The sequence below is a fragment of the Scyliorhinus torazame genome, chromosome 20 (genome assembly GCF_047496885.1).
Source record: "Scyliorhinus torazame isolate Kashiwa2021f chromosome 20, sScyTor2.1, whole genome shotgun sequence".
Classification (NCBI taxonomy): domain Eukaryota; kingdom Metazoa; phylum Chordata; class Chondrichthyes; order Carcharhiniformes; family Scyliorhinidae; genus Scyliorhinus; species Scyliorhinus torazame.
This window is the reverse complement of record NC_092726.1, coordinates 8986319-9013348: the sequence shown is the minus strand read 5'-3', so window position 1 is coordinate 9013348 and position 27030 is coordinate 8986319. Positions and strand designations below refer to the sequence as shown.

General features: G+C 48.7%; 1 protein-coding gene across 1 annotated transcript in view; it reads left to right on the top strand.

Annotated features, from left to right (window-relative positions):
• Nucleotides 1-27030, top strand: part of LOC140396854 (glutamine--fructose-6-phosphate aminotransferase [isomerizing] 1) — a 59828-nt gene that overhangs the window by 24065 nt on the left and 8733 nt on the right. The window contains exons 8-16 of the mRNA XM_072485632.1: nucleotides 2918-2997; nucleotides 5882-5987; nucleotides 6274-6437; nucleotides 9531-9626; nucleotides 12162-12259; nucleotides 12912-13032; nucleotides 16730-16887; nucleotides 19052-19166; nucleotides 22962-23089. Of these exons, the coding sequence (XP_072341733.1) occupies nucleotides 2918-2997; nucleotides 5882-5987; nucleotides 6274-6437; nucleotides 9531-9626; nucleotides 12162-12259; nucleotides 12912-13032; nucleotides 16730-16887; nucleotides 19052-19166; nucleotides 22962-23089 (1066 nt within the window). The remainder of the gene's footprint in view (nucleotides 1-2917; nucleotides 2998-5881; nucleotides 5988-6273; nucleotides 6438-9530; nucleotides 9627-12161; nucleotides 12260-12911; nucleotides 13033-16729; nucleotides 16888-19051; nucleotides 19167-22961; nucleotides 23090-27030) is intronic.

Below are 27030 nucleotides of genomic sequence, written 5' to 3'. Positions count from 1 at the left end.
TGTTTGGTGGTGGGGTGCGGGGGGGGGGGGGGGGTCATTGGGACTCTTGGGTTCTGGCACAGCTGCTTCTCTGAGCGAAAAATGTTTAAATATGTTTGACTGGTAGAACGAACGCAATCAGGAGCTGATAAATCCACTGAAAACTCCACCTGCTTCACCATTTCTGCTGAAGTGGCCAAGCTGTGGACCTCTGGACAGGAAGATCCAACGCTGCGCACCGCAGAGAAGGGTGGCGGACTGGAGCTGGAAATTAATTACAGATTTTGGGGTGGGAAAACAAACTTGTGAAAAGACAGCTTTCAAAGAAGCAGTGCAACAAATTAAAATCAAAAAATAATGGTTGAGGAGAGATGATGAAGTGGAAGTACCTCTGTTGCTGAAAACAGTGATCAGAATATGCTGACTTGATATATCTATGCTCATTAATGTGGCTCGTGTTGCCCTACAAAAGCCGAGTCAAATTATAAAGATGATGTTGGTGTTGAATGACCAGTGGGAAGCAGTGCAGAGCACCGCGAGTTCCACATCTGCTCGCTGGTACACGCAGCATGATATTTTCCTGATCTCGAGGGAGCAGGGCTTGAAGCAGCTGTGGCCGCAGCAATACTTGACTCACTCCGATAACCAAGGGCCCAAAACGTCGCCGCTTGATGTACCCTATTGGCAGCAGCTCCTTGCCTTTCCAGCTCCGATGACCGACCAGCGTAATTATTGCACAGCTGAATCACTTGGTTGCTGAATTTAGAACGTGTCAATTGCTCAACTCAACGCAGCTTGGCATTAATAGTCAATGTCTAACATTTCTTGGCAATTTCTAAGTGGACGGGCAGTAAACAGACACTTGCCACTAAAGTCTGTGATGTTGATATGAAGACATTTGGTACAATTTAGGCAAGTTGTTTTTTTTCCCCGTCCTATCAGCAGCAGCCTTTGCTCAAGTGAAGTGACCCCCTTGCCAGCGCTGACCATGTGATGCACCCAGAGCCCAGAAGTCACACTTGAAACAAATCAAAATAGAGGATTGCAGCTTTGTTGCATGAATTAACAATTGGCTGACGAAAACCTGGGGGCTTTGAAAAGCTTGCATTCCAGCCGAATGATTGAGTTTGTGATTTTGGGCTTCACTGAGAGAATGAAGCATTTATTTTTTGGGTTGAGAACATTGACCTCTCTTTTATGCTTCGACTGATTTATTCAAGCGAGCTGACTGACTGTTCCACAGTGCGACTTTGATCATGACCAGTCAAACTCTTCTCAAGAACATAAAAAATATATATATTTTTCAGCCGTGGTTTTGTATTTTTTTTCGAGCATAAATGAATATAGATTGGCAGTTAGTTTATAAACCTCATCAGCAGCGTATTTTGATCTCTGGACAGGCCAGGGCTCGTTGGACAGTCTAGATTAATGTGGCTTTGCAGAAACTTACCAAGCCTGACCTGTTGGCATTGCGTCGGGGCAAAGGAAATGTCAGAATGGGAGGAAAAGCCATGCCAACCTCATTGCTGACTTTTCATCCTCCGTTTGAGCAGCTGATGCCTCCCAATGCCGCCAACCCCCCTCCCCCAAGCCCCCGGCTTTAACTGTCGATCGAATCAGACAGCCAAGATTCCAAAAGGTTCTGACGCCCGATTGTGTGAGGCTCGATTTTGTTCAGCCATCGTGAATCCTGTGACACAGTCGCACCTTGTCAGAATTTCCCCAGCGTCTGTCGGCCTCTAAACCCCTCCGCCGATACCCTAGGAGCAAATGTCACTTCCTAATTCCCTGCCTTCATCAGAATCGAAGCCTTCCTTGAGGCAGTCTACTCACTCGCCCTTTTCCATCGAAGTTTTAATTAATGCTGCAGACATGCATCTGTGCTTAATTAACTAGACCAATGATGAAAGAGTCTTTGTTTGACTGAAGCCTTTGCTCAGTGTTTTTTTTGGGGGGGTCAACAGGTCAATGGTAAGATTCCAGTTGAAGCCTTGGGTCATTAAAATAGCTTCTCTCTGCGCTTCATTCAGAGAATGCGTACTAATGTTGCTGGAACTATCTGAAGCCACAGCTTGGTGAATGAGGGGCTCCTTTGCCTAATTTGCCACTTGAATCATCTCTCTTCAGTTCAGATGAAGTTCACATGTCATTTTTGCTGTCTAATTTCCAAGTCAGACTTGATCATGAAACACTGGAAGTGCTACTGATTCTGCATTTAGAAGACAGTGCAGAAGGAGGCCATTCAGCCCATCGAGTCTGCACCAACCCACTTAAGCCCTCACTTCCACCCTATTCCCGTAACCCAACAACCCTTCCTCACCTTTTTGGTCACTAAGGGCAATTTATCGTGGCCAATCCACGTAACCTGCACGTTTTGGACTTTGGGAGGAAACCGGAGCACCCGGAGGAAACCCACGCAGACACTGGGAGAACGTGCAGACTCCGCACAGACAGTGACCCAGCGGGGAATCGAACCTGGGACCCTGGCGCTATGAAGCCACAGTGCTAGCCACTTGTGCTGTCCATTGATGCCTATGCATTGCTGTGCTGGCACTGAATTATCTGTGTATTTTCAGGTTGGCCGAGGGCACGGATGATGCAATTCCCTGATGTAATGGCTCGTGTCAGATAGAACTGTGTGCGCTCTTACTGTTGTGTTGTGTTTTGAAATGTAAAACTTCACCTTCCCTGATTGAAGCCGTGACGTTTGCTCTTTCACCACGAGTTCGTCCTGTGTTGTCCTCGTCTTCAGCCGGGGTTAATGTGAAATTCCAATCTTCCCACTGTGACGTATTTGGACACATGGAGTTGCTCAGAGCAGCATGAGCTGATTGAATGTTGGAGTGGATTTGAGGGGCTGAATGGCCTCCTGTTCTTGCGCCCAGTGTTGTGTTTTCCTGCTGAGGAATCTGTTAATCTGTTCCTTTCCTATTTTCAGGCGTGGGGGCCCTCTGCTGATTGGTGTGAGAAGTGAGCACAGACTGTCGACTGACCACATCCCCGTGCTGTACCGCTCAGGTAAAGGACTTTGGTCGCCTTTTCCAGGATGTGACCCACGTCTTGTTACGGGATCCTGTTTCAAGTTGTTCCCCCTCGTCAGGCCCATGGCGTAATTCCAAGACCGGCCTTTAATACGTGGCACATCCTTATTTCAATCTAAGGTGCTTTATTTATTTACTGTGGTCCCTCCCTGGTCTCAATATGCTCCACGCAACACCCTGGCTGTGAGCCAGGACAGGCTCACCAACCCTGTAACCAGCTGACAGACTCTGATTTGAAGGTAGATTAGGGCAATTTCCTTCCAACCTCCCTGGGAATTGTCCAGTTCTTCTTGTCACTTCTCTGAACACAATTGGCCTTGAATTGGAAAGTGCTACGTCGCAATCATGAACGATGTCCAAATATCCAGTCACAGCAGTCTCTGATAACTGGAAATCAGAGAGTGAGCATTGTTTTTAATCAGGTTTGTCAAAAGTGAATCACAGAATGGTTACAGCCCCGAGCAAGGCCCAATGTGTCCATGCTGGCTCTCTCCAAGAGGAACTCAGTCTCACTCCCCTACTCTCCAGCCCTGCAATGTTTACATCTTCAGGTAATTATCCAGTTCCCTTTTGAAGTCATGATTGAGTCTCTCTGCAGTGCATTTCAGATCCTCACCACTCTTTGTTATCCCTGGTTCTTTTGTCAATTACCGTACATATTTTATTTCAAGTGCAGGTATTTTTTCACATGTGTTTGCGTACGTCATGGGATGAAATCGGAGAAGTTTTTGGCGCAGGAGGATGTCATTCAGCCAGTCAGTCAAATTGGCTTAATTGTAGTTCAATTGACCCTTCCACCACATTGCCGTTCAAAGGTGGGAAATGTGACGTTGAGAGGCATTCTCAGCTGGAATTGGCCTGATAGCAAGCTGCATCAGAGATCAGAGTGGCCGGGAATGTCTTTGACTTACCATTCTCAGCCACGTAACTGTTGTAAGGTTACGACGAGCGTTTGTAATGCTGGAGAGCAAAGACAAAGAGCGTAATTATCTACTTGGCAGTGGCCGCCCGAGCAGCTGATTGAGCATTCGTCCAAGCCTAAAAACCGGTCATCTTGTGTGGGTGAGGTACCTGGCCTGCGGTTCTCGAGGTCGGGGGGGGGGGGACCTGAGATAAAATGAATTGAGTCTCTCTGATGGCCGAGTGGTCCACGGGCACCAAATGATCTGGCGTTGAGCCACAGAGATCAAGAAATGTTTGGTTTTGATCCCGGGTCAGTGCTGAGTTAGTTGAATTAGTATGAAGTGTCACCTCGGTGCCGCTAACCTCGAGGGGGGCAAATCAGCCAGGGTTTCCTGCTCTTTGTGGCTGTGTTATATTGCACATGGAAGAGGTTTGCATGATATCCCGAGGGTCATGTTGGCTATAATAATAATAATCTTCAGCATGTCTTCCGGGACTTGTGGGAGGAAACCGGAGCAACCGGAGGAAACCCACGCAGACACTGGGAGAACGTGCAGACTCCGCACAGACAGTGACTCAAGACGGGCATGAATGACTTGGAGGAAGGGACCGACGGTATACCGACTAAACCTGCTGAAGAAACTAAGATAGGAAATAAGTTGTGATGAAGACGACAAAGGGATGGAGTCTATTGTGGGAAAATGTGAAATTGTCCGTTTTGGAAGGAAGAATAAAAGAGATAATTATCTAAATGGTGAGAGATTGCGGAGCTTGGTACAGAGGGATATGGGAGCTCTCGTGCATGAATCACAAAAGGTTTGTATGCAGCTCAAGCAAGTAATGAGGAAAGCTGTTGTATATCGCAGGGGGAATCGATTACAGAAGAAGGGAGGTTATGCTTGAGTTGTACAGGGCAATGGTGAGACCACATCTGGAGTATTGTGTACAGTGTTGGTCTCCTGATTTCAGGAAAGGTGTAAATGCACTCGAAGCAGTCCAGAGAAAGTTTACTCGACCAATACCTGGAATGGGAGTGTTCTCTTATCTGGTTGGAGAGGCTAGGCTCGTATCGGCTGGAGTTTGGAAGAGTGAGAGGTGACTTGATTAAAACGTACAAGACTCTGAGGGGGATTGACAGGGGTGCATGTGGAGAGGATGTTTCCTTTTGTGGGACAATCCTGTGGGGGGTGGGGGGGTGGTCACTGTTTTAAAAATAAGCGGTCGCCCATTTTGGGCAGATACGACTTTTTTTCTCTTGGGGTTGAGAGTCTTTGCAACTCTTCCTCTAAAGCGGGCAAAAGCAGAGTACTTGAGTATTTTTAAGGCAGAGCTGGATTATTGGTGAGCACGAGGCTGAAAATCACAATCGCCAGCCAAGATTTACAAATCTTCGTGGTGTCGTCGCGCCAGCGTCCCGGGTTCGAGGCTTGGGTCACTGCCTGTGCGGAGTTTGCACGTTCTCCCCGTGTCCGCGTGGGTTTCCTCCGGGTGCTCCGGTTTCCTCCCACAAGTCCCGAAAGAACATGCTTGTTGAGTGAATTGGACATTCTGAATTCTCCCTCCGTGTACCCGAACAGGCGCCGGAATGTGGCGACTCGGGGATTTTCACAGTAACTTCATTGCAGTGTTAATGTAGGCCTACCTGTGACACTGATAAAAATCATTATTATTGTAATGCTGATGAGGGCCTTAGAACAGGCTGCCTGCAGAAGGTGCGAGCAGCAAAGGCAGGCCATGGGGAAAGTGGAAACAAGTCATATTCTTTCTGCTTTGGCATGCAGAGGAATGTGATGTGTTTACACAAAGAGTTGAGGTTTCCCTGATCAGTGTTACAGGGGCTAATGTCTGGATCAGGTTTTGTTTTGTTCAGATGAGAGAACACTTTGAGGTTTGATCCTTGGGCCTCTGATCGTTTATGCTGTGCGTATGTATTGATTCTCGTGTCCTGCGTCCTACAGGCAAGGATAAGAAGGGAAACTGCAGCCTTCCTCGCACTGACAGCACCACCTGCTTGTTTCCGGTGGAGGAGAAAGCCGTCGAGTACTACTTTGCATCAGATGCCAGGTAGGCTAACTTGTCCGGGGTGTGCAGCGGAGCTGGCGATGCAGAGCATTGATGGTTCATGGGCAGGTTTATGGTTCCTCATTCCCCAGTGGGCAGAGCCAAGCAGGTTCCAATAGGATTTGTGTTTGGCACTGAACAGGGAGTGGAAATTTTAGTGTCTGGCTGGTCTCTGCCTGGTGTCGGGCAAAGAATGGGTGGGGGGGGGTGCGTGGAGACCAAGCGAGAAACCTCGAACGTGTGCCCCACGTGCCCGCTGTAACGTGTTGCCCTACTCGTGTCCCAACAGCGCCGTGATTGAGCACACCAACCGAGTGATCTTCCTGGAGGACGATGACGTGGCAGCAGTGGTAGACGGGCATCTCTCCATCCACAGGATCAAACGCAGGGCGGGGGACCATCCAGCCCGTGCCATCCAGACCCTGCAGCTCGAACTGCAGCAAATCATGAAAGGTACGAGGGCCCCAAGGGCAGGCGCGCAGCCGGGAGCTGCATCCTGGACACTTAGCTTGTCAGATATTCGGGCGCGATCCCTTGACCAGATGGAGGGGTGAAATAAGTGCAGATGATGCTGGAAATCCTCGGCACGTCAGGCAGCATCCACGGATGAGGAAGGGTCAAATGTCCTCGGCAGCCTCTGCCGGTGATATTCTGTGCTTGGCCGTCAGGGTAACAGGCCACTCAGCCACCTGGGCTGTCCCTTTGTGCTGGACGCAAGTTTCCAGTCATTCCTCCCACTTTGTGATCAGCCTTTTCAGCACATCTTTCTATTCCCCCTCCGTGCATTCCTCTGATTTCCTTTGACAGCATCCAACTTATTTGCCTCAGTCCCTTTGTGCGGTAGGCTGTCCCACGTTCTAACTGTTGACTCAACATGAAGCCAGACGGTGAAGTCGGAAAGCAGACACCAATCGTGCGAGATTTATTTCCACAATTCCAAACGTGCACGTCCTCCGTAACCGACACCCAATGTCCGAGAAATCTCTCTTTTCATTCTTTGGAGTACCAATAAAAGAAGCTGATGGATTATTAGACAGATTAATAGCCCCTTAAAGGGCACTTAAGTCTCTCTTTATACTCTTCGAAAAATTAAACAAAAATCGATAAATTGAATAAAAACGAGGGGGTCGGGGGGGGGCCTGTAACCAAAAGGAAACTTAAACCAACGTGTCATTCCCAGGTGTGATGATCAGCCACCATGCCATTGGTGGCAGGAGGCCTGAAGTGTACCACCGGTGGATACCGTGTGCCCCCTCTCCGGGACCATCCGGCCGCCAACATAGCCCCAGTAGAAGGGCAGATGGTCGTAACGGACGATCCACATCGACTGCCAACTGAATCGCTATTTTTCCTCTTTCAAAAATATCATTAAATCAAACAAAAATGACAGGGGGTGCACCCTCTCGTAACTAGAACAAATCGTCCAAGGAAACTTAACTAACTAAACCTGACTGTCCATAACAGGCATGATGATGCCCCCCCAGGCTCCGTAGCGCCCACCGGTCACGCAAGGCCTGAAGCGTATTTGTGGACACCACGTGCTCCCTCTCTATGCCACCCGGTCGTGAATGGAGCTGTGGTCGAGGGAGCGGGGGGGGGGGGGGGCACAAGCAGTTAAAAAGATCTTCTCCCTCTCCCTCGACCGCCCACAGCCTGGACCTGTGAACGGTCAACCTGGCCAGGCCCGGGAATCTCTCTTTGTGCTATTTTGAGGGGTTGTTTGGCCACTGTTTTGTTGATGGTTGCGGAAGCTCCCCACAACTATCTTTTCCAAGGCACTATTCAAATGACCGCTGTCCGCTCTCCCCCTAAAGGTCTCCTCCTTTCTAAACAGACCAGCCCCAACCTGTCCATCTTTCCCTGATTCCCTGTCGCCTCAGAGGTGAACAGGAGTCACCTGGGACACCTTGACCCACAATTCGTCCTTGAGCTGGACCTTGTGGCGTTGACAGACTGCACCTCAGTTAATAAGGCAGGATAAAACCGAGTGCTGTTTGAAGTCAGCAGGGTTTGCAGACGCACAGTCCGGTCTTGCCAGCCAGTGTGACCGAACTCTTCCTTGCAAGGTGATCATTCCTGTGATGAACAGTACCTGGTAAAAGTCTAGAGAATTGACTTGATCCCTATTCTTCTTCTCGCGCGGCAGCAGTTGTACTGGACACGGAATTGAATCTTTTTGCTGTTCCTCTTCAGTAAGTTGACTTGGGTAAAATAGTGCGGTGGCCTGCCACTGGATCAGGGGTCCAGAGGGCAGGTCAATTAATCCAAGGACTGAAGTAATTCAGTTTAATTTAAAAAAAATATATATATGGAATTAAAAAGCTTGTATCGGCCATGGTGACCATGGAACTATTATCGTAGACACTCAGCTGGTTGACTAATGTGCTTTCGGCAAGGAAAGCTGCCACCCTGAGCCAGTCTGGTCCACATGTGACTCCAGACCCGCTGATGTGTTTGACTCTGAAATAGCCTTGCGGCCCATTCCCGAACAAGCATTCTGACCGACTGCAGCTGCTCAAGAATGTAGCTGTCCAGCACCTTGCGGTGGGCTGCCTCTCCAGCAGCGCTACCATCCCATTGATGAATGTTTAAAAAAAATATGCATACAGGTCAGAATTATTTTGTGCGGAGCACACAGATCTGGCAGAAAAGAAACTTTCATTCCATTAGTCTGGGTTGGAGTGGATCCCAGGCCCAGATGTTTAAAAAGCAAGCATGCAACTGCCCCTGAGTGCTCCAATCCTGTAATAAATTCCATGTGTCCTGACGGAAAGTGATACCATCTGTGCCATTTCAAAATTTACAACTTCTGCCAAGTTTAATTTCAGTAATTTTTCTGCTACAGAGAGTTAAAGTATAGTTTTGCGATGTTTCCCTTTGGCACTAATCGGGTCTCTGTTTGGCCAGGTCTGTTGGCGCAATAATTTGTGCCCACGTGACAAAATCTGTTCACGTGTCTGGTGTTGGAGGGCTGCTTAACCTTTCGGTGAATCGGGAGCTTTGTCCAGTTTTATGTGTAGAGGACGCGCATCAGAGGTTGGTGCCCCGCAGAAAGCAGTTTCCAGTCTTGAGTGCTGCTGCTGCTGGACAAGCAGTTTGTTCGCAAATGACCACGTTTTGCCTGCGCTCTCCCGACCTTCAGCTTTTTAGTTAGATTGCAGCAGCTTTGAATGGGTTCAGGGGACGTGAGGGTGACTTTCAAGTTGCTGCCCTGTGCTTGGAAAAGCCCAGGGCGGAAAAATACCTCAGCAGTGTGTAAGGGTTAGTTAACCGGCTCAAATCAGGAGAAAAATATAAAGACAATTCTGCTGATTCCAGAATTTCTAATTCACCATTTATTTGTTGTTTTTTTTAAAAAAACAAATCCAGATTGTGTACATGTAGTGCCGCCAGACCGAGAAATGCTGACCCTGAAGGGCTGGATATGTACATTGAGCAATGCATCGTACAACTCTCGCCGAGTGTGTTGGTGATGATGATGATGTTCTACCCTAATTTCACTCTCGTCTTTTTCCCCCCCCCCTCTCCCCCCGCTTTTATTTAAAGGCAACTTCAGCTCCTTCATGCAGAAGGAAATCTTTGAGCAGCCGGAGTCTGTGCTGAACACCATGAGAGGAAGAGTCAACTTCGACGACCACACAGGTAACCCAAGTTGAGGGCCGCTTGCTGCCACTGTTTGAATTTGACACTTCGCTGTACATATTCTCCTGTCAGTCCTTAGCTCACGGATGCTGAGACCTGGAGGTGTGCCGATCACCTGCCCTGAGGTCTGTTGTACACCGTGGATTCATGCCCATTTGCCTGAACCGGAAAGGAGAGGGGAGGTACCTTTGTCTTGTTGCAATTGCTGCACCCATGTGAACATCAGCCCCTCAGGTGCCAGCTTTGCCCACTGTGCATCTCATAGTTGATATTTCATTGTGAAATGGTAATACCATCTGTGCCATTTAAATTGCCTTGGCATGTTCACCTGTATTGTTAAATCTCAACATTTTTGGTGGGGGCGGCGGGGGGGCGGTTTTGGAGCAACTTAGCACGGTTTTTTCACAGCCTGACCTACCGTCCGTAAATGCTGAAGTTTCCAAAGGGCCATGAGTTTCCAAAAACCCGAGCAGTGATTCTTCTCGTGTGAGAAGATTCCCCCACACCGGGAAAGACCCTCTTGTCATCTCCCCTGCCCCTTCAGAATCACCTCTCATTCGTACGAGCTCCAATGAATATGGGCCCATTTCTTCAAATGCCAACCCTTTTGTCCCAGGAAACGACCGAGTGATCCTTCTCTGAGTTTCAATGAAAGCATACCCCTTCTTCAGTAAGCAGACCAAACTGTCGACGCTACCCCATGTGGAATTTCCCCACTACCCCGCACAGTTGTAGCAAGATCTCCCAACTTTTATACTCCAATTCCTGGCAATAAAGGCTGAGATTCCGCTTGCCTCCTTGCTGCAACTGTATGTTAATATTTTGTAATTCGTGTGCAAGGACAGAGCTGCATTGATTTAATCTCCGTAAAGCTGCCCCCTTGTTCACCAAGCTGAATTAAAATGACTCTGACTTGGCATCGGTTTGGCACTGCGCAGAGTGCGAATCCAGTGTGCACAAAGTACTGGCTGTGGGGGTGGGGGAGGTCCCATCTAAAAATTGCACTCGCGTTCTTCACTAGGTTAGTGGTGACGCCGACAGACCACTTTGCAATAGTTCTGGATGTGAAAGACAGCCCAGCCTATTGAGAAAGACCCCAAGTTCTGCCCCGAGTTATTTACTGCATGACAACTGAGTTTTCCCCTTGGCTACCAGGAACAGGAGGACACCCTCAGCCTGTTCGGCACCATTCAACGACATCGTGGCTGACGTATGGCTTGAGTCTATGTATTTGCCTTGGCCCAATATCCTTTCCCACGTTTGGTGGGAATCTGTAAACCTCAGTTTTATTGCCAACAATTGATGCAGCATCAGTTGCCACCTGCAGGAGAGTTGTAAATTTCACCCATCCTTTTGCCTGAGGAAATTCTTCCTGAAAGTCCTGCCTCTAATTTTGGCACCATGTCCTGTACTGTCCAACCAGTGGAAATGGTTTGCCTGGGTCTGCTCCACCAGTTCCCTTCCACATCTTCACAACCTGGATCAAATCTATTAAATTCCCAGCAACACAACCCGAGGTTGTGTAATCTCTCATCCTCAGTGTCTTTTTGTGTCGAGTCCATTCCAAATGTTGATGACCGTTTGTGACGGACTTGCTGACAATCCTAAATTTCCCTCAGGCTACTTTGAATGTCTGTGCCTGATCCTGATCGCACCAGCTAATACAGAATGGGAGCAATAAGGTGGTGGTGGGGGGGAACTGCAATAGAAAAAAAATCTAAACCGATGTCCTGAAGGTGTCCCATGTCTGAAAGGAGGAACGATTAAATGTTTTATGGCCGGATCATTCCATCAATTTGCATCATCAGGGACAATAAAACAAAAAGTACAACAGAACATGCCTTTCACGTTCAGGCGTTGACTGACCTGCCAGAAATTGCAAGCGTTGTAGAGGATACAGGGAGGAGCAACAAGATTTTAAAAGGCTTTTGAGACTTCAAAAACTTAAGCTGTGCCATGTGGGAGAACGAGGGTGTGGGTGAGATGGACTTAATGAAGCGTCGAACCAAATCGATACGTTGACGCCAAAGTATTGTCTTGTTGGCCAGAACAGGATAATACTTCCCTGATGGGCAGTTTTCAAGTGGATCCTGAAGAAATAGGCCGGAATTCTCCGGCCATTGGGATTCCTTGTTCCCGCCAGCCGTGCACTCCTGCCCATGGGTTTCCCGGCACCATGGAGTGGCTCCAATGAGAAATCCCATTTGACTAGCAGCGGGAGTAGGGAATCCCACCGTCAGTGAATGGTGCGTCACCGAGAAACACACGGCCGTTGGGGGGGGGAGGGTGCGGGAGGGGACGCAGAGGGTCCAGCACAAGATCTTTATCTCGACGTAATGCTCCAGCAGCCAAAAAGAGGTTGAGGTAGATCAAGTTGCGATAGGATACCTGGCCAAGTTGAGTTGCCAAGAGCAGCGTCAGGTTCAATGGCCAATCGGCCTTTTGTTACCTTTCGTCTGGGTGTAGATGATAATTAACGTTGTGCCTCATATTTCCGGAAAGGCAAGTGCTTAGTGTTTGTTTCTGCTTTCACAGTGATCCTCGGTGGCTTGCAAGATCACATCAAGGAGATTCTCAGATGCAGACGTTTGATCCTCATCGCCTGTGGGACGAGCTTTCATGCTGGTGTTGCTGTAGGTTATTTTCAATGGTATCTCAGTGTGAATTATCGAGTGTCACCATCTTTGTTGGAAGCTGCGACACAGTCGCAATGTCGGGATTGGGTTTTTGAAAAGCAAAAAAAACAAGTGGTTTGCTGCCCTGGTATCCATGCTGACATGGTTAATTTAGCTGCCTGCAAATTTGCACTTGCAGTACAACAATTCTTCTCCCGCCTGGATGAGCGAGAAAACAGGCCACGTGGTGAGTGTTGAGCATGATCAAGCTGGAACATTATCGGGCCCCGTCTCCGTTCTTTGGTGAGCGAGTCGACCTCTGCTTGGAGATACTCAACATCTGTGGAGACAGAAACCGAGTTAACATTCCAGGACAAATCTGACTCCTCACAATTCTGGGTGTTAACAGCGAAGTCTTGGCTCTCATTTCTCGAGAAACAAGTGAGGCGCGTGTCTGACGTGATGGGGCACAATGTGATGTGACTTCCTCCTTTTCACCTTGTGCTCTTGATTTTAACGTCGAGTTGAGACGGGACTGCTTCACCCTGTCTGGGCTGGGTTTGAGTGAGTGCCTGACCAGACACTCCGAACCCAGCTGCCAGATACCACCAGAAGCACTGTTTCGGTACAGAAACTCAAGTACTGACCATGTTTGCTTGTGGGTTTGCAGACTCGACAGGTGCTGGAAGAACTTACAGAACTGCCCGTCATGGTGGAGCTTGCGAGTGACTTTTTGGACCGAAACACGCCCGTCTTTCGAGATGATGTCTGTTTCTTCCTCAGCCAGTCAGGTACTTCAAGATGAAAGCTGCAAATCGCTGCACCTTTTAACTTTCTCTGCCAGTACAAACACTGTTCTAGGGTCAATTGCGATAAAACCGGAGTGAAGTGGATGTGGCTGCGGATGTTCGAAGTTGGCCTGGCAATGAAATCCTCTGGTATCCCCTGCCACGTTAATTCTTTTCTTTATTAGATGTTTCCCAATTTAGGGTAATTTAGCGTGGCCAATCCACCTACCTGCACATCTTAGGGCTGTGGGGGGTGAGACCCATGGAGACATGGGGAGAATGTGCAAACTCCACACGGACAGTGACCCAGGGCTGGGATCGAACCTGTGTCCTCGGCGCAATGAGGCAGCAGTGCTGACCATTGGCCTCATGAATTTTAAACACTGAATCAAAAACAAATTAGGCCATTCAGCCCTTTTCTCTGTGCCAGCTGCCTGGAAGAGTAACTCCCCTCGTCCCAGGCAGCCCTCCCACACCTTTTCCCTGTGTCCTTGTAGACTATTTTCTCTCCAGGTTATTATCCATTTCCCTTGAGTCTGCCTTCACATCACGGCTCGGGTAGTCTGTTCCACAGGCGAAGCACTCACTGTGTAAAATTGTTTTTCCTAATGTTGCCGCTGCTGCTTTTGTAGACTTAAGCCGCTTAACCTCAAATCACCTTAAATCGTTGAAGGGTAGGGTTTGGATTTGTGGCTGTACTCCTCCTCCATTTTATTCCCAGTCTAATTGAAGACATTTCCCATAGAGGAGGATGGGAGAAGTCATTCGTTGCATCATCTCTGATGGGTGACCTGCGTGTACTTGACAAGCCCATTCGCTGGGAACATGCAAATATTTCGCTGGGAGCATGCAAATATTGGGTAGCGGCCACAATTCTCAATCTGGGCATGTGGAGTATTTCATATTAACATCTGGTTGAACCTATGGGCTGGGGCTTAGAACCATAGAAATGAGGGCGGGGGTGCCATTCGGCCCGCCTTGTCCATGCCGATGCAAAGACACCCGGGTGACCTCTTCAATCCCATCTTGCACAGTCCATAGCCCTGCAGCTTACATCACTGAGTACCTTTTAAAAGACTTCAGGTCTCTGCCTCCATCACCAACTCAGGCAGCGAATTCCAGACTCCCACCACCACCCTCTGCATAAAAATGTTTTTTCTCATATCCCCCACCCCACCCCCTAATTTTTCTGCCACTTATCTTGAATCTGCAGCCCCTGGTTTTTGAATTCTCTGCCAAGGGAAACAGGTTCCTCCTGTCCATTCTATCTCTATCCCTGCTCTGACCCCGTCAGGGGCCAAACTCTCTATTGTATACTGTTCCCCTCCTACCCTCCTACACCTTGGAGTACAAACTCCCCAGGTAATTGGTGGGCAGGGGGCGCGCAGAGCCTCCCCCCCCCCCCCCCCCCCCCGAATTGGGAGGAACTTCACAGGATATCACAGGGTGTCCCTGCGGGGTGAGGAGCAGTGTCATTGTAGCATTGTGAGTGGAGTAAATAAACCTAGTTGTTATCCTGCCTTCCTGGTGTTGTCTGACGTCCTTACCTTTGGCTATCTCTACCGCAACCGTGTCACCCCCTCTGCCTTCTCTGTTCCAAAGAAAACACCCCAATCTGTCCTCGGAGCGACAATTCCTCAGCCCCGGCAACATTCTAGTGAATCTTCTCTGCTCTCTCTCCAGAACAATTACGTCCTTCCTGGAATGTGGTGACCAGAACTGCGCACAATACTCCAGTTGTGGCCTCACCAGTGTCTTGTGCGGCTCCATCATTATATCCCTACTTTTGAATTCTAAACCTCTGCCAATGAAAGGGAACATTCTGTACAACCTTTTCTACTGGTGCTCCTACTTTTAGAGACCTGTACGCCAAGATCTCTCTCTCCATCTACCCCTCTCAGTATATTCCCGTTTACTGTGCATCTCTTCTTCTGTTTGACCACCCGAAATGCATTGCCTCACACTTAGCAGAGTTGAACTCCATCTGCCACATTCCTGCCCACTCCCCCAACCCACCTTTTCATTTAGGAGCTTACAGCTCTCCTCTACACTATCCACTACATGACCAATCTTTGTGTCGTCTGCAAATTTCCCAGTTGTTCCCCTCAACACTCGTCTAAATCGTTAATATATAAAACAACAGCAGGGGTCCCAACACCAAGCTCTGTAGAACACCACTTGACACAGATTTCCATTCGCAAGGGCAGCCATCAACCTTTGTTTCCTGTTACTGAGCCAAGATTGGATCCAGTTCGCCACATTTCCCTGCGTCCCATGGGATTTTACTTCTTTGACCAGTCTGCCTTGTTGTGAAGCTTCTGTTTTTGCATGCAAGAAGAACGTTTTGAGGAAATAAAATGCTCTGTTACGGTCAGGGATTTAACCGGAGCAGTTTGGCCCTGTTTGGAGATGCCAAGGAACATTGCCATCAGCCAGCCAGTCATAGAGGGTGGCAGGGATGGGCGAGCACGATGATGTAAATCTTGTTGGCTCGGATCATGTTAAAGTTTTGGAAGTGTCGACAGTGCCTGCCCGTGAAATACAACTTGCAGGGAAGACTGTTTTATTTGGCAGAGTATTTTTGTAAGAAATGATGGTTTAGAATTCGACTCCGTGAAACTCAGCTCCCAAGTGCATCACATATTCCGATGAAATTCCTCTGGTCCTGTATTCCACCAAGGGCATGAATCTGCATGGAATAAGTGTGTTAATGCCTCCGTTCTAATCCACACAGACAAGTTTAAACCAATTGCGTTAATAATTGCGAAGCACGCAGTTGAGGCATAGGGGTTGGCCATTCAGCCCCTCCAGCATATCCATAAAATCCAGACATCATAGAAGGAGTCTCATCGAGTCTCCACAGGCCCTCCAAAAGAGCACCCCACCTAGGCCCAGTACCCCCTCTCCTACCCCCGTAAGCCCACCTAACCACATCTCTGGACACTAAGGAGCAATTTTATCATGTCCAATCCATCTAGCCTGCACATTTGTGGACTGTGGGAGCACCCGGAGGAAACCCACGCAGACACGGGGAGAACGTGCAAACTCCGCACGGTCACCCCAGGCAAGATTTGAACGCAGATCCCTGGCACTGTGAGGCAGCAGTGCTAATCACAGTGCCACCCACATATCATGGCTGACTTGTCATTTACCGCTATCCATTCACCTCTGCAACCTTGTCGAACAAACATCTAGCAATCTTAACTTTTCAAGTTTTCAATTCAGTTTTCCAGATTTCTTGTCCAGTCGAACGTCCATACATCACCCAGCCTAGCTCAAAGTCTACTGGGGTGTCTCCGAGAAGAATTAGTTTCTCTGTATTTACCTCAAGTTCCCTTAATCATTTTAACGATCAAGATTAGATCATCCACCCCACCACAACCTTCAGAAGTCAAGAAGATACAAGCTAAGCTTGTGCAGCCAGTGTTCATAATTGAAGTCTGGCTTTAAGCCCTGGCATTGTTCTGATAAATCTGCGTTTCGAGGTCAGCTTTCCTTGCCTGAGGTCAGCTCTCCCAATGGAAGAATGTACAGAGTTGCTGCCAGGCCAAACAACAGCGTAGCAACACTTCCCTCTTGGGATGACTCAGTCAATGAACCTTGCCCGTGACACATGGCGGAAGCGTTGTGTGAAAAATGGATGGAAGGGAACATTGCGGTCTGCTTGACACCCTGGTTCGACTTGTTTGTTTATCTCCAGGAGAAACAGCCGACACTCTGATGGCACTGAGGTACTGCAAGGAGCGGGGTGCCCTGACGGTGGGCATCACCAACACAGTCGGCAGCTCCATCTCGCGAGAGACGGACTGTGGTGTGCACATCAACGCTGGACCTGAAATTGGAGTCGCCAGCACAAAGGCAAGTGCTTACCATTGTATCGTGGCCCCTCTCTCAACCCCCCCCCCCCGATAAACATTCCTGCAGCCGGTATCTTTCTGTCGTTATTCTGTGTCTGGATTTCCCTTCCGCCGGCCAATTGGTTCATTCATTTGCATGCTATGCTTCTCGGAGCTGGGACGTAGCTCCATGGGAGGCAGGGCCATCTCTGACCTGTCGCTTCACATCTGGAAGCAATAAGCTGCGCACAAGCACATTCAGGCTTTCTGCGAATCCTCCCCCCTCTCTGCTGAGGTTAGCTGCTTTCTGCCGGGACGTCGCGAGTGCTTCTGTTCAAGAAGCATTCTTCAGGCGTGAGGTTAGAGAGCAATATCTTTGTCTGAGCAGCCCAGTCCTCTCCTGAACCAGCCCTGCAGTCACATCCATGCCAGCCACTTGCCTGCCTCTGGAAAGATGAACTGCGGTTTTACCAAACCTTCCAGCTTGCAGTTTGTCTGTCAGCTGCCATCTTCCCTGTTTCATATGTGTCAGGCGCTTTTCGTTCTTGACCATTTTTACACCCTGGTGCACTGTGGTACGAGCACTGCCTCTGCTTGCGGTCGATGTGCCGTACATCTTTGTGCTTTTACTTTATCCACAGGCTCTGCTTAAAGTTGCAGATTTGAAGCCCCCGCCCCATCCAGCGACTAATTGAACACACAGAAAATGTGAACGAGAGTGGGGATTTATAAACCTGTGCAATCACGTCCTCTATGCCAGATAACCTGGCTTGGTTCCATGTTTCCTATTTCCACCCCCCCCCCCCCCCCACAATACATGTGGGTAACAGAAATGCCCTCGACGTGGCCCCCCTGCCTCTCCTCTCTTCTCATCCTCGATACGCTGCTTGTTTGTGTTGGGGATCTGCTTCTGCTTAGCTCCGATGGTGAGCAAATGAGGTCAGCGAGCCACATCTTTCTTCGTTAAAACTACTCCAGGCCTTGACTGTTCCCCTGAGGATTTGATCATGGAAAACAACTGGAGTATGTTGGAGGCAGGGGCGAGGGGGCGTCTGCTGTGGTCTTTTCATTTGAGTTTCCACATCAGCGTCAGTTCACCCTGGACCCTCTGCTCCTGTGCAGGGTGTAAACCTGGTACTTGTCACTCAGTACCTTCACAGAGCTGCAACTCGAGAAGTGCGCAAGGGAAGTGAGCAATTCCCCTTCGCCCCCTTTAATGGCCCACAGCTGAAATTATTCTCAAACGCTGCTCATGCCACTGATCTGACTGCTGTGGTTAACTCAGTTGAAGGACCTTTGTTTGATTTTATTCTTCATTGTGTTCACTCATTGTGTAATGAAATGGTTTGACACTGACATTATGGCTGCTTCCCTTTGGCAAGGCAAGGAAGCACTGGGGTGCAGCCTGCCAGGTTAACCTTGACCCGAGACCAGGTTTTCGAGCACTCCTGTCTGTGAACATCTTATTGGCTGATGTTACTTTCTATTGCAAATGTAACCGTTCCCCTTGGTCACTCTGCAAGTTCCAGATCCACTGTGATGGACTATTGCAGTTGAGGCCCGACGTGTTACCTCGGATCCTTGGGCAGGATTTACTGGCCCGACCCATCGGCCAGGGCCTTCCAGCCCCCACTAATGTCGATCCCCTCCGCGGGTTCCCCCTGGCAGTGAAACGGGTGAGATGTGCACATTGCCATTCCCTCCAGTGTGACTGGAAGAGTTAATGTTTTGGATCCCTGGGCTCTGTTCCATCCATCAGGAAACATCGGTGCTATTCTTCCCTTTCTAATCTGGCAAGGCTGCTCAGGGAGAGAATTGAACCTGGAACTTACTTGCTCTGGAAGCTTGATAATCCTACTCCGTGGGCTGCTGTGAAACTGCACCTTCTGACACAGTTTCCATCGCACATCACTTGTTCAGTGAAAGAGTTCCAGGTTTGCATCCCCCCTCTTCTCTCCAGAGGCATATGCTGAGCAGGAGATATGACCAATCCAATTTAAACCATGTTGGCATGTTGCTGAACATGCTTCAATTTGCTCTCGTGACTGATGACGAGCAGTTTTCTTGTAAGCTTCCAGAGGCCTCGCCCAAGATCAGCTTGCTTTTTGTTGTTGTTGTGCTGTCCTGAACACCACCGAAAGTATTTGGATTTGGGTAGTAATGTGCTCCCTTCTGTTTCCACCCAGGCCTACACCAGCCAGTTTGTGTCTCTGGTGATGTTTGCACTCCTGATGTGTGAAGATCGAATTTCCATGCAGGAGCGAAGAAAGGAGATCATACGGGGTTTGAAGGAGTTACCAGGTAAGCAAGGGGACGCTGCACTGAAATATCAGCCCAGGTTTTAGTGCTCAGGTCCTGCAGTGAGACTTGAACCCACAACCTCCTGACATGTCGGCAAGATTGCCACCCACTGACCCACAGGCTGACGCAAACAATAAACAACATAAATTTCCAGATCCTATTTTGCTTTACCTGATTGAGGAAGCAGACTTTTCACTGGGATCATTTCCAGGGCTGGCTTATATTTCTCTTGCACCTCAAATCTCAAGTGTAAATATACAAGGTCTGACACACAGACGGTGGTTAAGAGGACCCTGCATCGAAGGAGGCAATGTCCGAAAGAAGTCAACCTTGGAGCATCTCTCTGAGCATTGCAATTGTCCACGCTTCCCGTGCACTGCCACAGAAGCACGATACCTGCCCGATGCAAAACGATCACCGTGAAACACAGTGTAAGAAAAATAGAAGCCCACACAGCCCATCGAACCTGTTTCACCATTAAAAGTGATAATGCCTGAACCTCTATACCGTCGAGTCATACAGCACAGGAACAGGCTCTTTGGCCCTCCAAGCCTGCACTGACCATACTGCCCGTCTAACCTCCAAGCCTATGCCGACCATCTGATGCCAATCTCTCCCAGATGCTTCTTAAATGTTACAAGAGTACCTGGCTCCATCACCCTCTAAGGCAGTGGGTTCCATATTTCCACCACCCTCAGGTCCCCTGTAAACTACTTACTCCTCACCGTAAAACCTACGCCCTCTGGTCTTCGAAAGCTCTGCCATGTGGAAAAGATTCTTCCGATCTACCCTATCCATGCCTCTCATAATTTTGTATACCTCTATCAGATACTCACCCCCTCAGCCTCCTGTGTTCCAGAGAAAATAAACTCAGCTTATCCAATCCCTCCTCTTGGCTGAAACTTGCCATCCCGGGCAACATGCTGGTGAATCTCCTCTGGTGCGAACTCGTCCTTCCGATGGCGTGCCGACCAGAACTGCACACAATATTCCATCTGTGGCCGAACCAATGTTTTGTTAATTTGTACCAAGACCTCGTATATTTTATGCCCCAGGTAATGATGGCAAACATTCCGTATGCCTTCTTCCCCACCCTATGTACCTGTGCTGCCACCTTCAGGGATCCATGGACTTGTCCACCAAGGTCCCTTTGTTCCTCAATACTCCCAGGACCTGCCGTTCACTCTGTAACTCCTCCCCTCATTAAACCTCCCAAAATGCATCCCTTCACACTTACCTGGATTCAATTGCTCTGCCCAATTTACCAGCTGATCAATATCAATCTGTAGCCTAAGACTATCCTCCTCACAATCAACAACACCACCAATTTTTGTGTCATCTGCAAACTTACTAATTATATCGTCTATATTTAAATCCAAGTGGTTATTTTAAATAACAAACCGCAACGGCCCCAGCACTGATCCCTGTGGTACATCGCTGGTCACAGGCTTCCATTCATAACATTAAGCCCCCACCTTCACCCTTTGCCTCCTTTCAACAAGCCAAATTTGGATCCAATTTGCCAACTTGCCCTGAATCCCATGGGCTCGAACCTTTTGGACCGGCCTTCCGTGTGGGACCTTCTCGAAGTCCTTACTGAAGTCCATGTAAATAAACAACATCAACTGTGCTCCTCTCATCAATATGTTTAGCCACCCTTCAAAAAAACTCAATTAAATTCGTCAGACAGGATCTCCCACCAACAAGTCCGTGCTGACAATCCCTGTCTTTCCAAGTGCGGATTAATCCTGTCCCTCAGAATTTCTTCCAATAATTACATTGATGTTCGACAAACTGGTCTGTAATTACCTGGCTCATCCCTGATGCTGTTGAATAAAAGTACCACATTAGCGGTGCTCCAGTCATCTGGCACTTCACCAGCGAAGATTTAAATATCTCCGTCAGGGCCCCAGCAATCTCCTCCCTTGCCTCCCTCAGCAGCCTGGTCTACATCTCATCAGGCCCTTTATGCCTTCTAAAACATCCAGTACCCCATCCTTAACGTGCCCTAAACTTCACCGTCCCAGCAAAAATCTCCAGCTACCATGTCTTTCTCCTGAGTGAGTATTGGTGAAAATATTTATTTAAGACCTTGCCCACATCCTCTGGCTCCACACACACATTGCCCTTTTGGTCACTAATGATCCCCTGACCATGGCCATACTCTTGCTCTGAATATGCTTATAAAATGCCTTGGGGGTTTTCCTTAATCCTATCTGCCAGTGACATTTCGTGACCCCTCTTTGCCCTCCTAAGTTATGTTTTAAGCACCTCCCCTGACACACTCTGTACTCCTGATGGGCCTCCCCATTTTTAGTGCTCGGGACCTAGCATACGCTTCCTTTTCTTTCTCAAAGCCTCAATATGCCCTGATATCCAAGGTTCCCTGGACTTGCCACTCTTGCCATTCATTCTTAGAGGAACATGTTGGCCCTGAACTCTCATTATTTCACTTTTAAAAGCCTCCCACTTTCCAATTGTAGATTTTGCAGCAAGTAGGAGCTCCCAGTCTCCGTCGAATGATCTTGAAATCTGCCTTCCCCCAATTCAGACGCATGATTTCTGGAATATCCTTATCCCTTTCCATGATGACTTTGAAACTTATAGTATTATGGTTACTATCCCGGAAATGCTCGCCCGCTGACACTTGGACCACTTGCCCAGCTTTATTCCGCGGATGAAGTCCGGAGCTGCCCCATCCCCAGCTGGACTATCTACGTGCTGGCACAAAAAGCTCTCCTGGGTGCACTTTAAAAAATTCTACCCCGTCTAATTCTTTCACACCCCGGCGATTCCAGTTAATATTGACAAAGTTAAAGTCTCCTCCTACTTATAACTCTATTCCTCTCTCACCTCTCTGTGTGGTTTGCCTTCCGATCTGCTCCGCTATCTTCCTCTGACTGTTGGGAGGCTTGTAGTATAATGCCATTAAACTGATTGCCCCGCTTATATTTCTGAGCTCCAGCCTTATGGCTTCACTTGAAGAGCCTCCTGAGGCATCCCCCCACATTACTGCAGTGATGGTCTCTTTTATCAATAATTGCAATGCCGCCTCCTCTCTAACATCCCACCCCCCAGATATCACACCTGAAACTCCCATACCCAGGAATGTTGAGTCCTGTCCTCCTTTCAACCATGTCTTAGTTATTGCAACAATAGTGTTTTTCCACTTGCAGATCAACGCTGCCTTACCTGACGGGCATTAAAATAATTGCAATCCTCCCATGTGCCTTATCATGCCCGTGACTTCTCTGCCTGCTGGACTGACCTAGTTTTCATCCTATATTTGATTGGACCTCACTCCCAAGTGTGAGTAAGCAAAGTCGTCGTAGTCTCAGACGACCAGGGGAATTTAACCTGAGGATCACCACACCTCGGGCGAGGTTGAGGAGGCGGGGCCTTCATGAATAACCTCAAGCCGGTACGGGGAATTGAACCTGCGCTGCCGGCCTGGGTCTGCGGCACGAACCAGTTGACCTCGAAGCATTTTGCAGATCTCAGTGAGATCACGCCTCATTCTTCGGTCCATTCAGTTCAGTTCAGTCTTTCCTCCGAACACAGCTCTCTCATCCTGGAGTGCACGCCTCAGTACAGAATCACAGGCACAAAATCTGCCTACATTCGTGACCAAGTTGAAAGGAATGTGGAGTCGAATTTTGACTTCCAGGAGTGAGCTGATCAAAGGACCACACATCCGATTTTGAGTAGGGGATTGTAACTGACACATAAAAGGAAATTCTTCGGCTGAATCAATTATTTTATCTCTCTCTCTCTCTCTCTCTCTCTCTTTGTCAGACCTCATTAAAGAGATCCTAACTCTGGACGAGGAGATCCAGAATTTGGCACGGGAACTATACCAACAGAAATCGGTTCTCATAATGGGCCGAGGTTATCATTACGCCACCTGCCTGGAGGGGGCACTGGTGAGTTACTGCATGATCTTACTTGGCCACATCTCATGAGTGGGAATGTGAGTCTCTCCAGATCAGGCGAAATGTTGGAATACGAGGTGTGCAAGCCACTCTTGTCAGAACAGACATCCCAATCGCAGCCTCACTAAAGTTCCCTTTAAAGCAGTTGCTTTGCCTCTGTATAATGACGTCTGACAGGTACTAGTGTTTCACAGCGCTATATAATTTACAAGTTGTAAAGGTGGATGTTTCGAACAGGAGGCCAGACAGCCCAGCTGGCTAATAACGAGTCCCTTCACAATCGCCCACATCTGGAGTCCGACAACGCGAGCCGCTCCAGAGAGGTTCAATTAAGGATTGTTGCTCGCTAATGTCCGGAAAATTGACTTTTGAAAAGAACACCCTTTCCTTTCAAAAGAGTTGGGTTTATGCCAGGACTCGCTCTCGTTCCTACCTTTGCATAGCTAAGAGGCCGCTGGCCATGAAAGCCACAATGTAACACAGTGCGCGGGAGAGACCTCAGCCAGCCTCCTATTTGTCGCTCCCTCTTATTCACCTGTAACGTGGTGAGTAGTTACCAGGGGCCGTTTTGTGTCACTGCCCAGCACGGTGCTTCAGTTAACTTGGCAGGCTGAGAAGGGTCGGGGGGAGGTGGAGAATGAGCCATCGCCTGGTGGGGTGATGGAAATAATCAATGCAGGCAAGTTGGGCCATCCAGCTGTACCGGTGCGAGGTCTGTGACTGGAGCTATCAATTCTCTGCCTATTTTCCCTGGCCTTGTCATATTCTGCCATAGAAACATAGTCAAGCAGACCAGGAGGAGAACATTCAGCCCTTCGAGCCTGCTCCGCCATTCATTCTAATCCAGCTGATCATCCAACTCTAGTCTGTCCCCCCCAATATCCTTTGACTCATCTAGCCCCAAGAGCTACAACTAACTCTTTCTTGAAAAATACAATATTTTGGCCTCAGTTGCTTCCTGTGGTCGCAGATTGCACAGGCCGACTGCTCTCTGGGTGAAGAGATTTCTCCTCATCTCGGTCCGAAATGGTTTACCCTGTATCCCCCCCCCCCCCCCCCCCCCCCGGCCGCTGCCACTGGGAACATCCTTCCTGCATCTCCCCTGTCTAATCCTGTTAGAAGTTTCCTGGATGTGTTGGGAACACATCCAGTTCCATTTTGGAATGGTGTGATTTCTCAGTGAGAGATTCACCGCATGAGCTACTGAGGGGCTGTATGAATAATTCTGGACAGAAGCCAACACAGCTCTGCAATGTCTTGGGACTTGTATAGATGTCGGCCTCCCAGAGTTAAGTTGAGGGCACACCAGGGAAAACACAGCATTCTGAGACACAATGAAAACTATTCTCTCCGCAACTAGACTCGTTTCAATTAAAGTCACAGAAGTAAACAAAGACCCCGATGGCTGTCTGGTTTCAAAAACAAAATAGTGTTGATTGCACACATCTATCGGAACGCAGTGAGCTCTGTTATGTCGAATTTAAACCACGCAGCGCTTTGTTACCTTGACCAACTTGCAGGATATTTCTTTTGTGTGGAGAGCAGGCCGAGGGGATCAGAAAACCCATCGCCGCACTGTTTTGATTTTATAGCAGGCCATGGCAGTGCTTTCACTGAGACGCGCGCACTTGAAAACAGCGGGTCACTCCTGCCATCGCGTCATGTTCGTATTTCTTACTGCACACAAATGGAATAAAAGCCAATTCGAAATAATATGAAAATGCCAACAGGATAAAGCTTTCATCGGACAAGTTGTTTTGGAAAATCTCAGTGCGCTTTGGGAATTTTTAATCAATAACAAGTTGTCACGGGTGGAGAATTGTTCCTTAGTAATGGCACAAATCTCACATTTGTTTGGAAACATCAAACCGGATCTAAAAGTTCAGCTTACACACGCTTGCCTTTTGTCACGAGTTTGTGTTATCCCTGGAGGGTCACTTTAAAGGCCGATGGTCACTTGGGCCACTTCCTCGAAATTGACATTACGTCCACTAACAACAACACCTTGCATTTATCTAGAACCTTGAACATAGTTAAACGGCAAGTCATGTTAGGAAACATCAGGCTTGCTAGTGCAGGCAAGGAAGAGGTGTGGAGAAACGCAGCCAAGAAGGCTTTGAAAAACAAGTCTGAGAATTGTAAATTGTGGCTTGGCATGTTTGTCGAACTGGAAGCCAGTGTTGGCCAGCGAACACACAGGGGAGTGCATTAAAACCCGCGAGCCCCAGCGAGACCCAAGCAGCCACTTGTAAACAGCGTGAGGGCAGCTTTGGTAAGGTGCACAGCTGGAACAGCTTTTGAAGGTTGACAGATAATGTAGCAGAAACGAATTAGGAGCTGGCGTCAGGGCCTCTGACCCCCTCGAGCCTGCTCCTCCATTCGATCACATCATGGCTGCTCTGATTGTAACCGCAACTCCACATTCCCGCCTACCCCGATTACCTTTCACCCCCTTGCTTATCCAGAATCTATCTGGCTCTGCCTTACAAATGTTGAAAAGACTTGGGTAAAAAATCCGTTTAGCGGGTGTTTCTTGGCAGTATCCCCGTTATTCAACAGTTTGTTGTTCTTTTTGGCCTTGGTGGGGAATTCCCCGTCGAAGCCACACTTGCATCATTTCGCCCACCGATGAACATAGCTCGCCAATGCCAGAAGAGTACACGCGGAGCGGGGCGCCATTTCTAAAGGTAGCCCCAATCTTTCAACCCCCTCCCCCTTCAGCATCCCTTCCCCCCCCCCCCCCCCCCCAGGTGCCGTTAGGCCTGTTCCACATTTGTGTGGACGAGTACGAAACGGCGCCTGGTTGAGGCCTTGCCTCGCTCATTAAAAATGCTGATCTGGAGGGCGAGACCCTGATCGCGACGTCTCGTGAGAAGTGTCCAAATCTTGCAGGAGGCCTCTCGCGAGATTCCATGGGCCTCCGTTTCCACTGCCTGTTGTGGAAGAGAGTTCCAAAGGCATCACTGAGAAGTGGTTTTGATGTTGTAACGATGGACGTTGTGCAGTATGGCTTGATTGTAAATTGCCAGAGTTAAACTTGGACAGCACGAGACCTCCATGAAGATGGAGCCTGACCTTCTGCCAGCTGTGACGATGTGAGGTTCCTGGATATATAAACCACAGAGGAATTTGATCAAATGGAGCTCCAAGTTAGAGAGACTCATTCTTGGGTCATGTTCAAACTAGTGGGTGGCACGGTAGCAGAGTGGTTAGCACAGTTGCTTCACAGCGCCAGAGTCCCAGGTTCGATTCCCGCCTTGGGTCACTGTCTGTGTGGAGTCTGCACGTTCTCCCGGTGCCTGTATGGGTTTCCTCGGGGTGCTCCGGTTTCCACCCACAGTCACATCAGGTCAGGGGTGAATGAGCTGGATGCATAGAAGACATAGGGTAGCAGTGGAAGGGTGTTTTTCCAAATGGAGATCTGTAAGTCGTGGTATTCCGCAGGGATCAGTTCTGGGACTCTGCTCTTTGTAATATATATAAATGACTTGGAAGAAAACGTAGCGGGTCTGATTAGCAAGTTTGCAGGTGATACTAAGATTGCAGGAGTTGGGGATAGTGATGAAGATTGTCAAAAAATACAACAGGATATAGATAGGCTGCGAAATTGGGCAGCGAAATGGCAGATGGAATTTAACCTGGACAAATGCGAGGTGATGCATTTCAAGGTGGGAGCTATAAAATAAATGGCCCGACCATTAAGAGCGTAGAGACACAGGGAGATCTGGGCGTGCAGATCCACAGATCCTTAAAAGTGGCAGCACAGGAGGAAATGGTGGTGAAGAAAGCATATGGAATGCTGGCCTTCATAGGACGGGGTATCGAATATAAAAGCAGTTATATAGGACGTTGGTTCGGCCACATTTGGAATACTGTGTCCAATTCTGGTCACCACACTACCAGAAGGATGTGGAGGCTTTGGAGAGAGTACA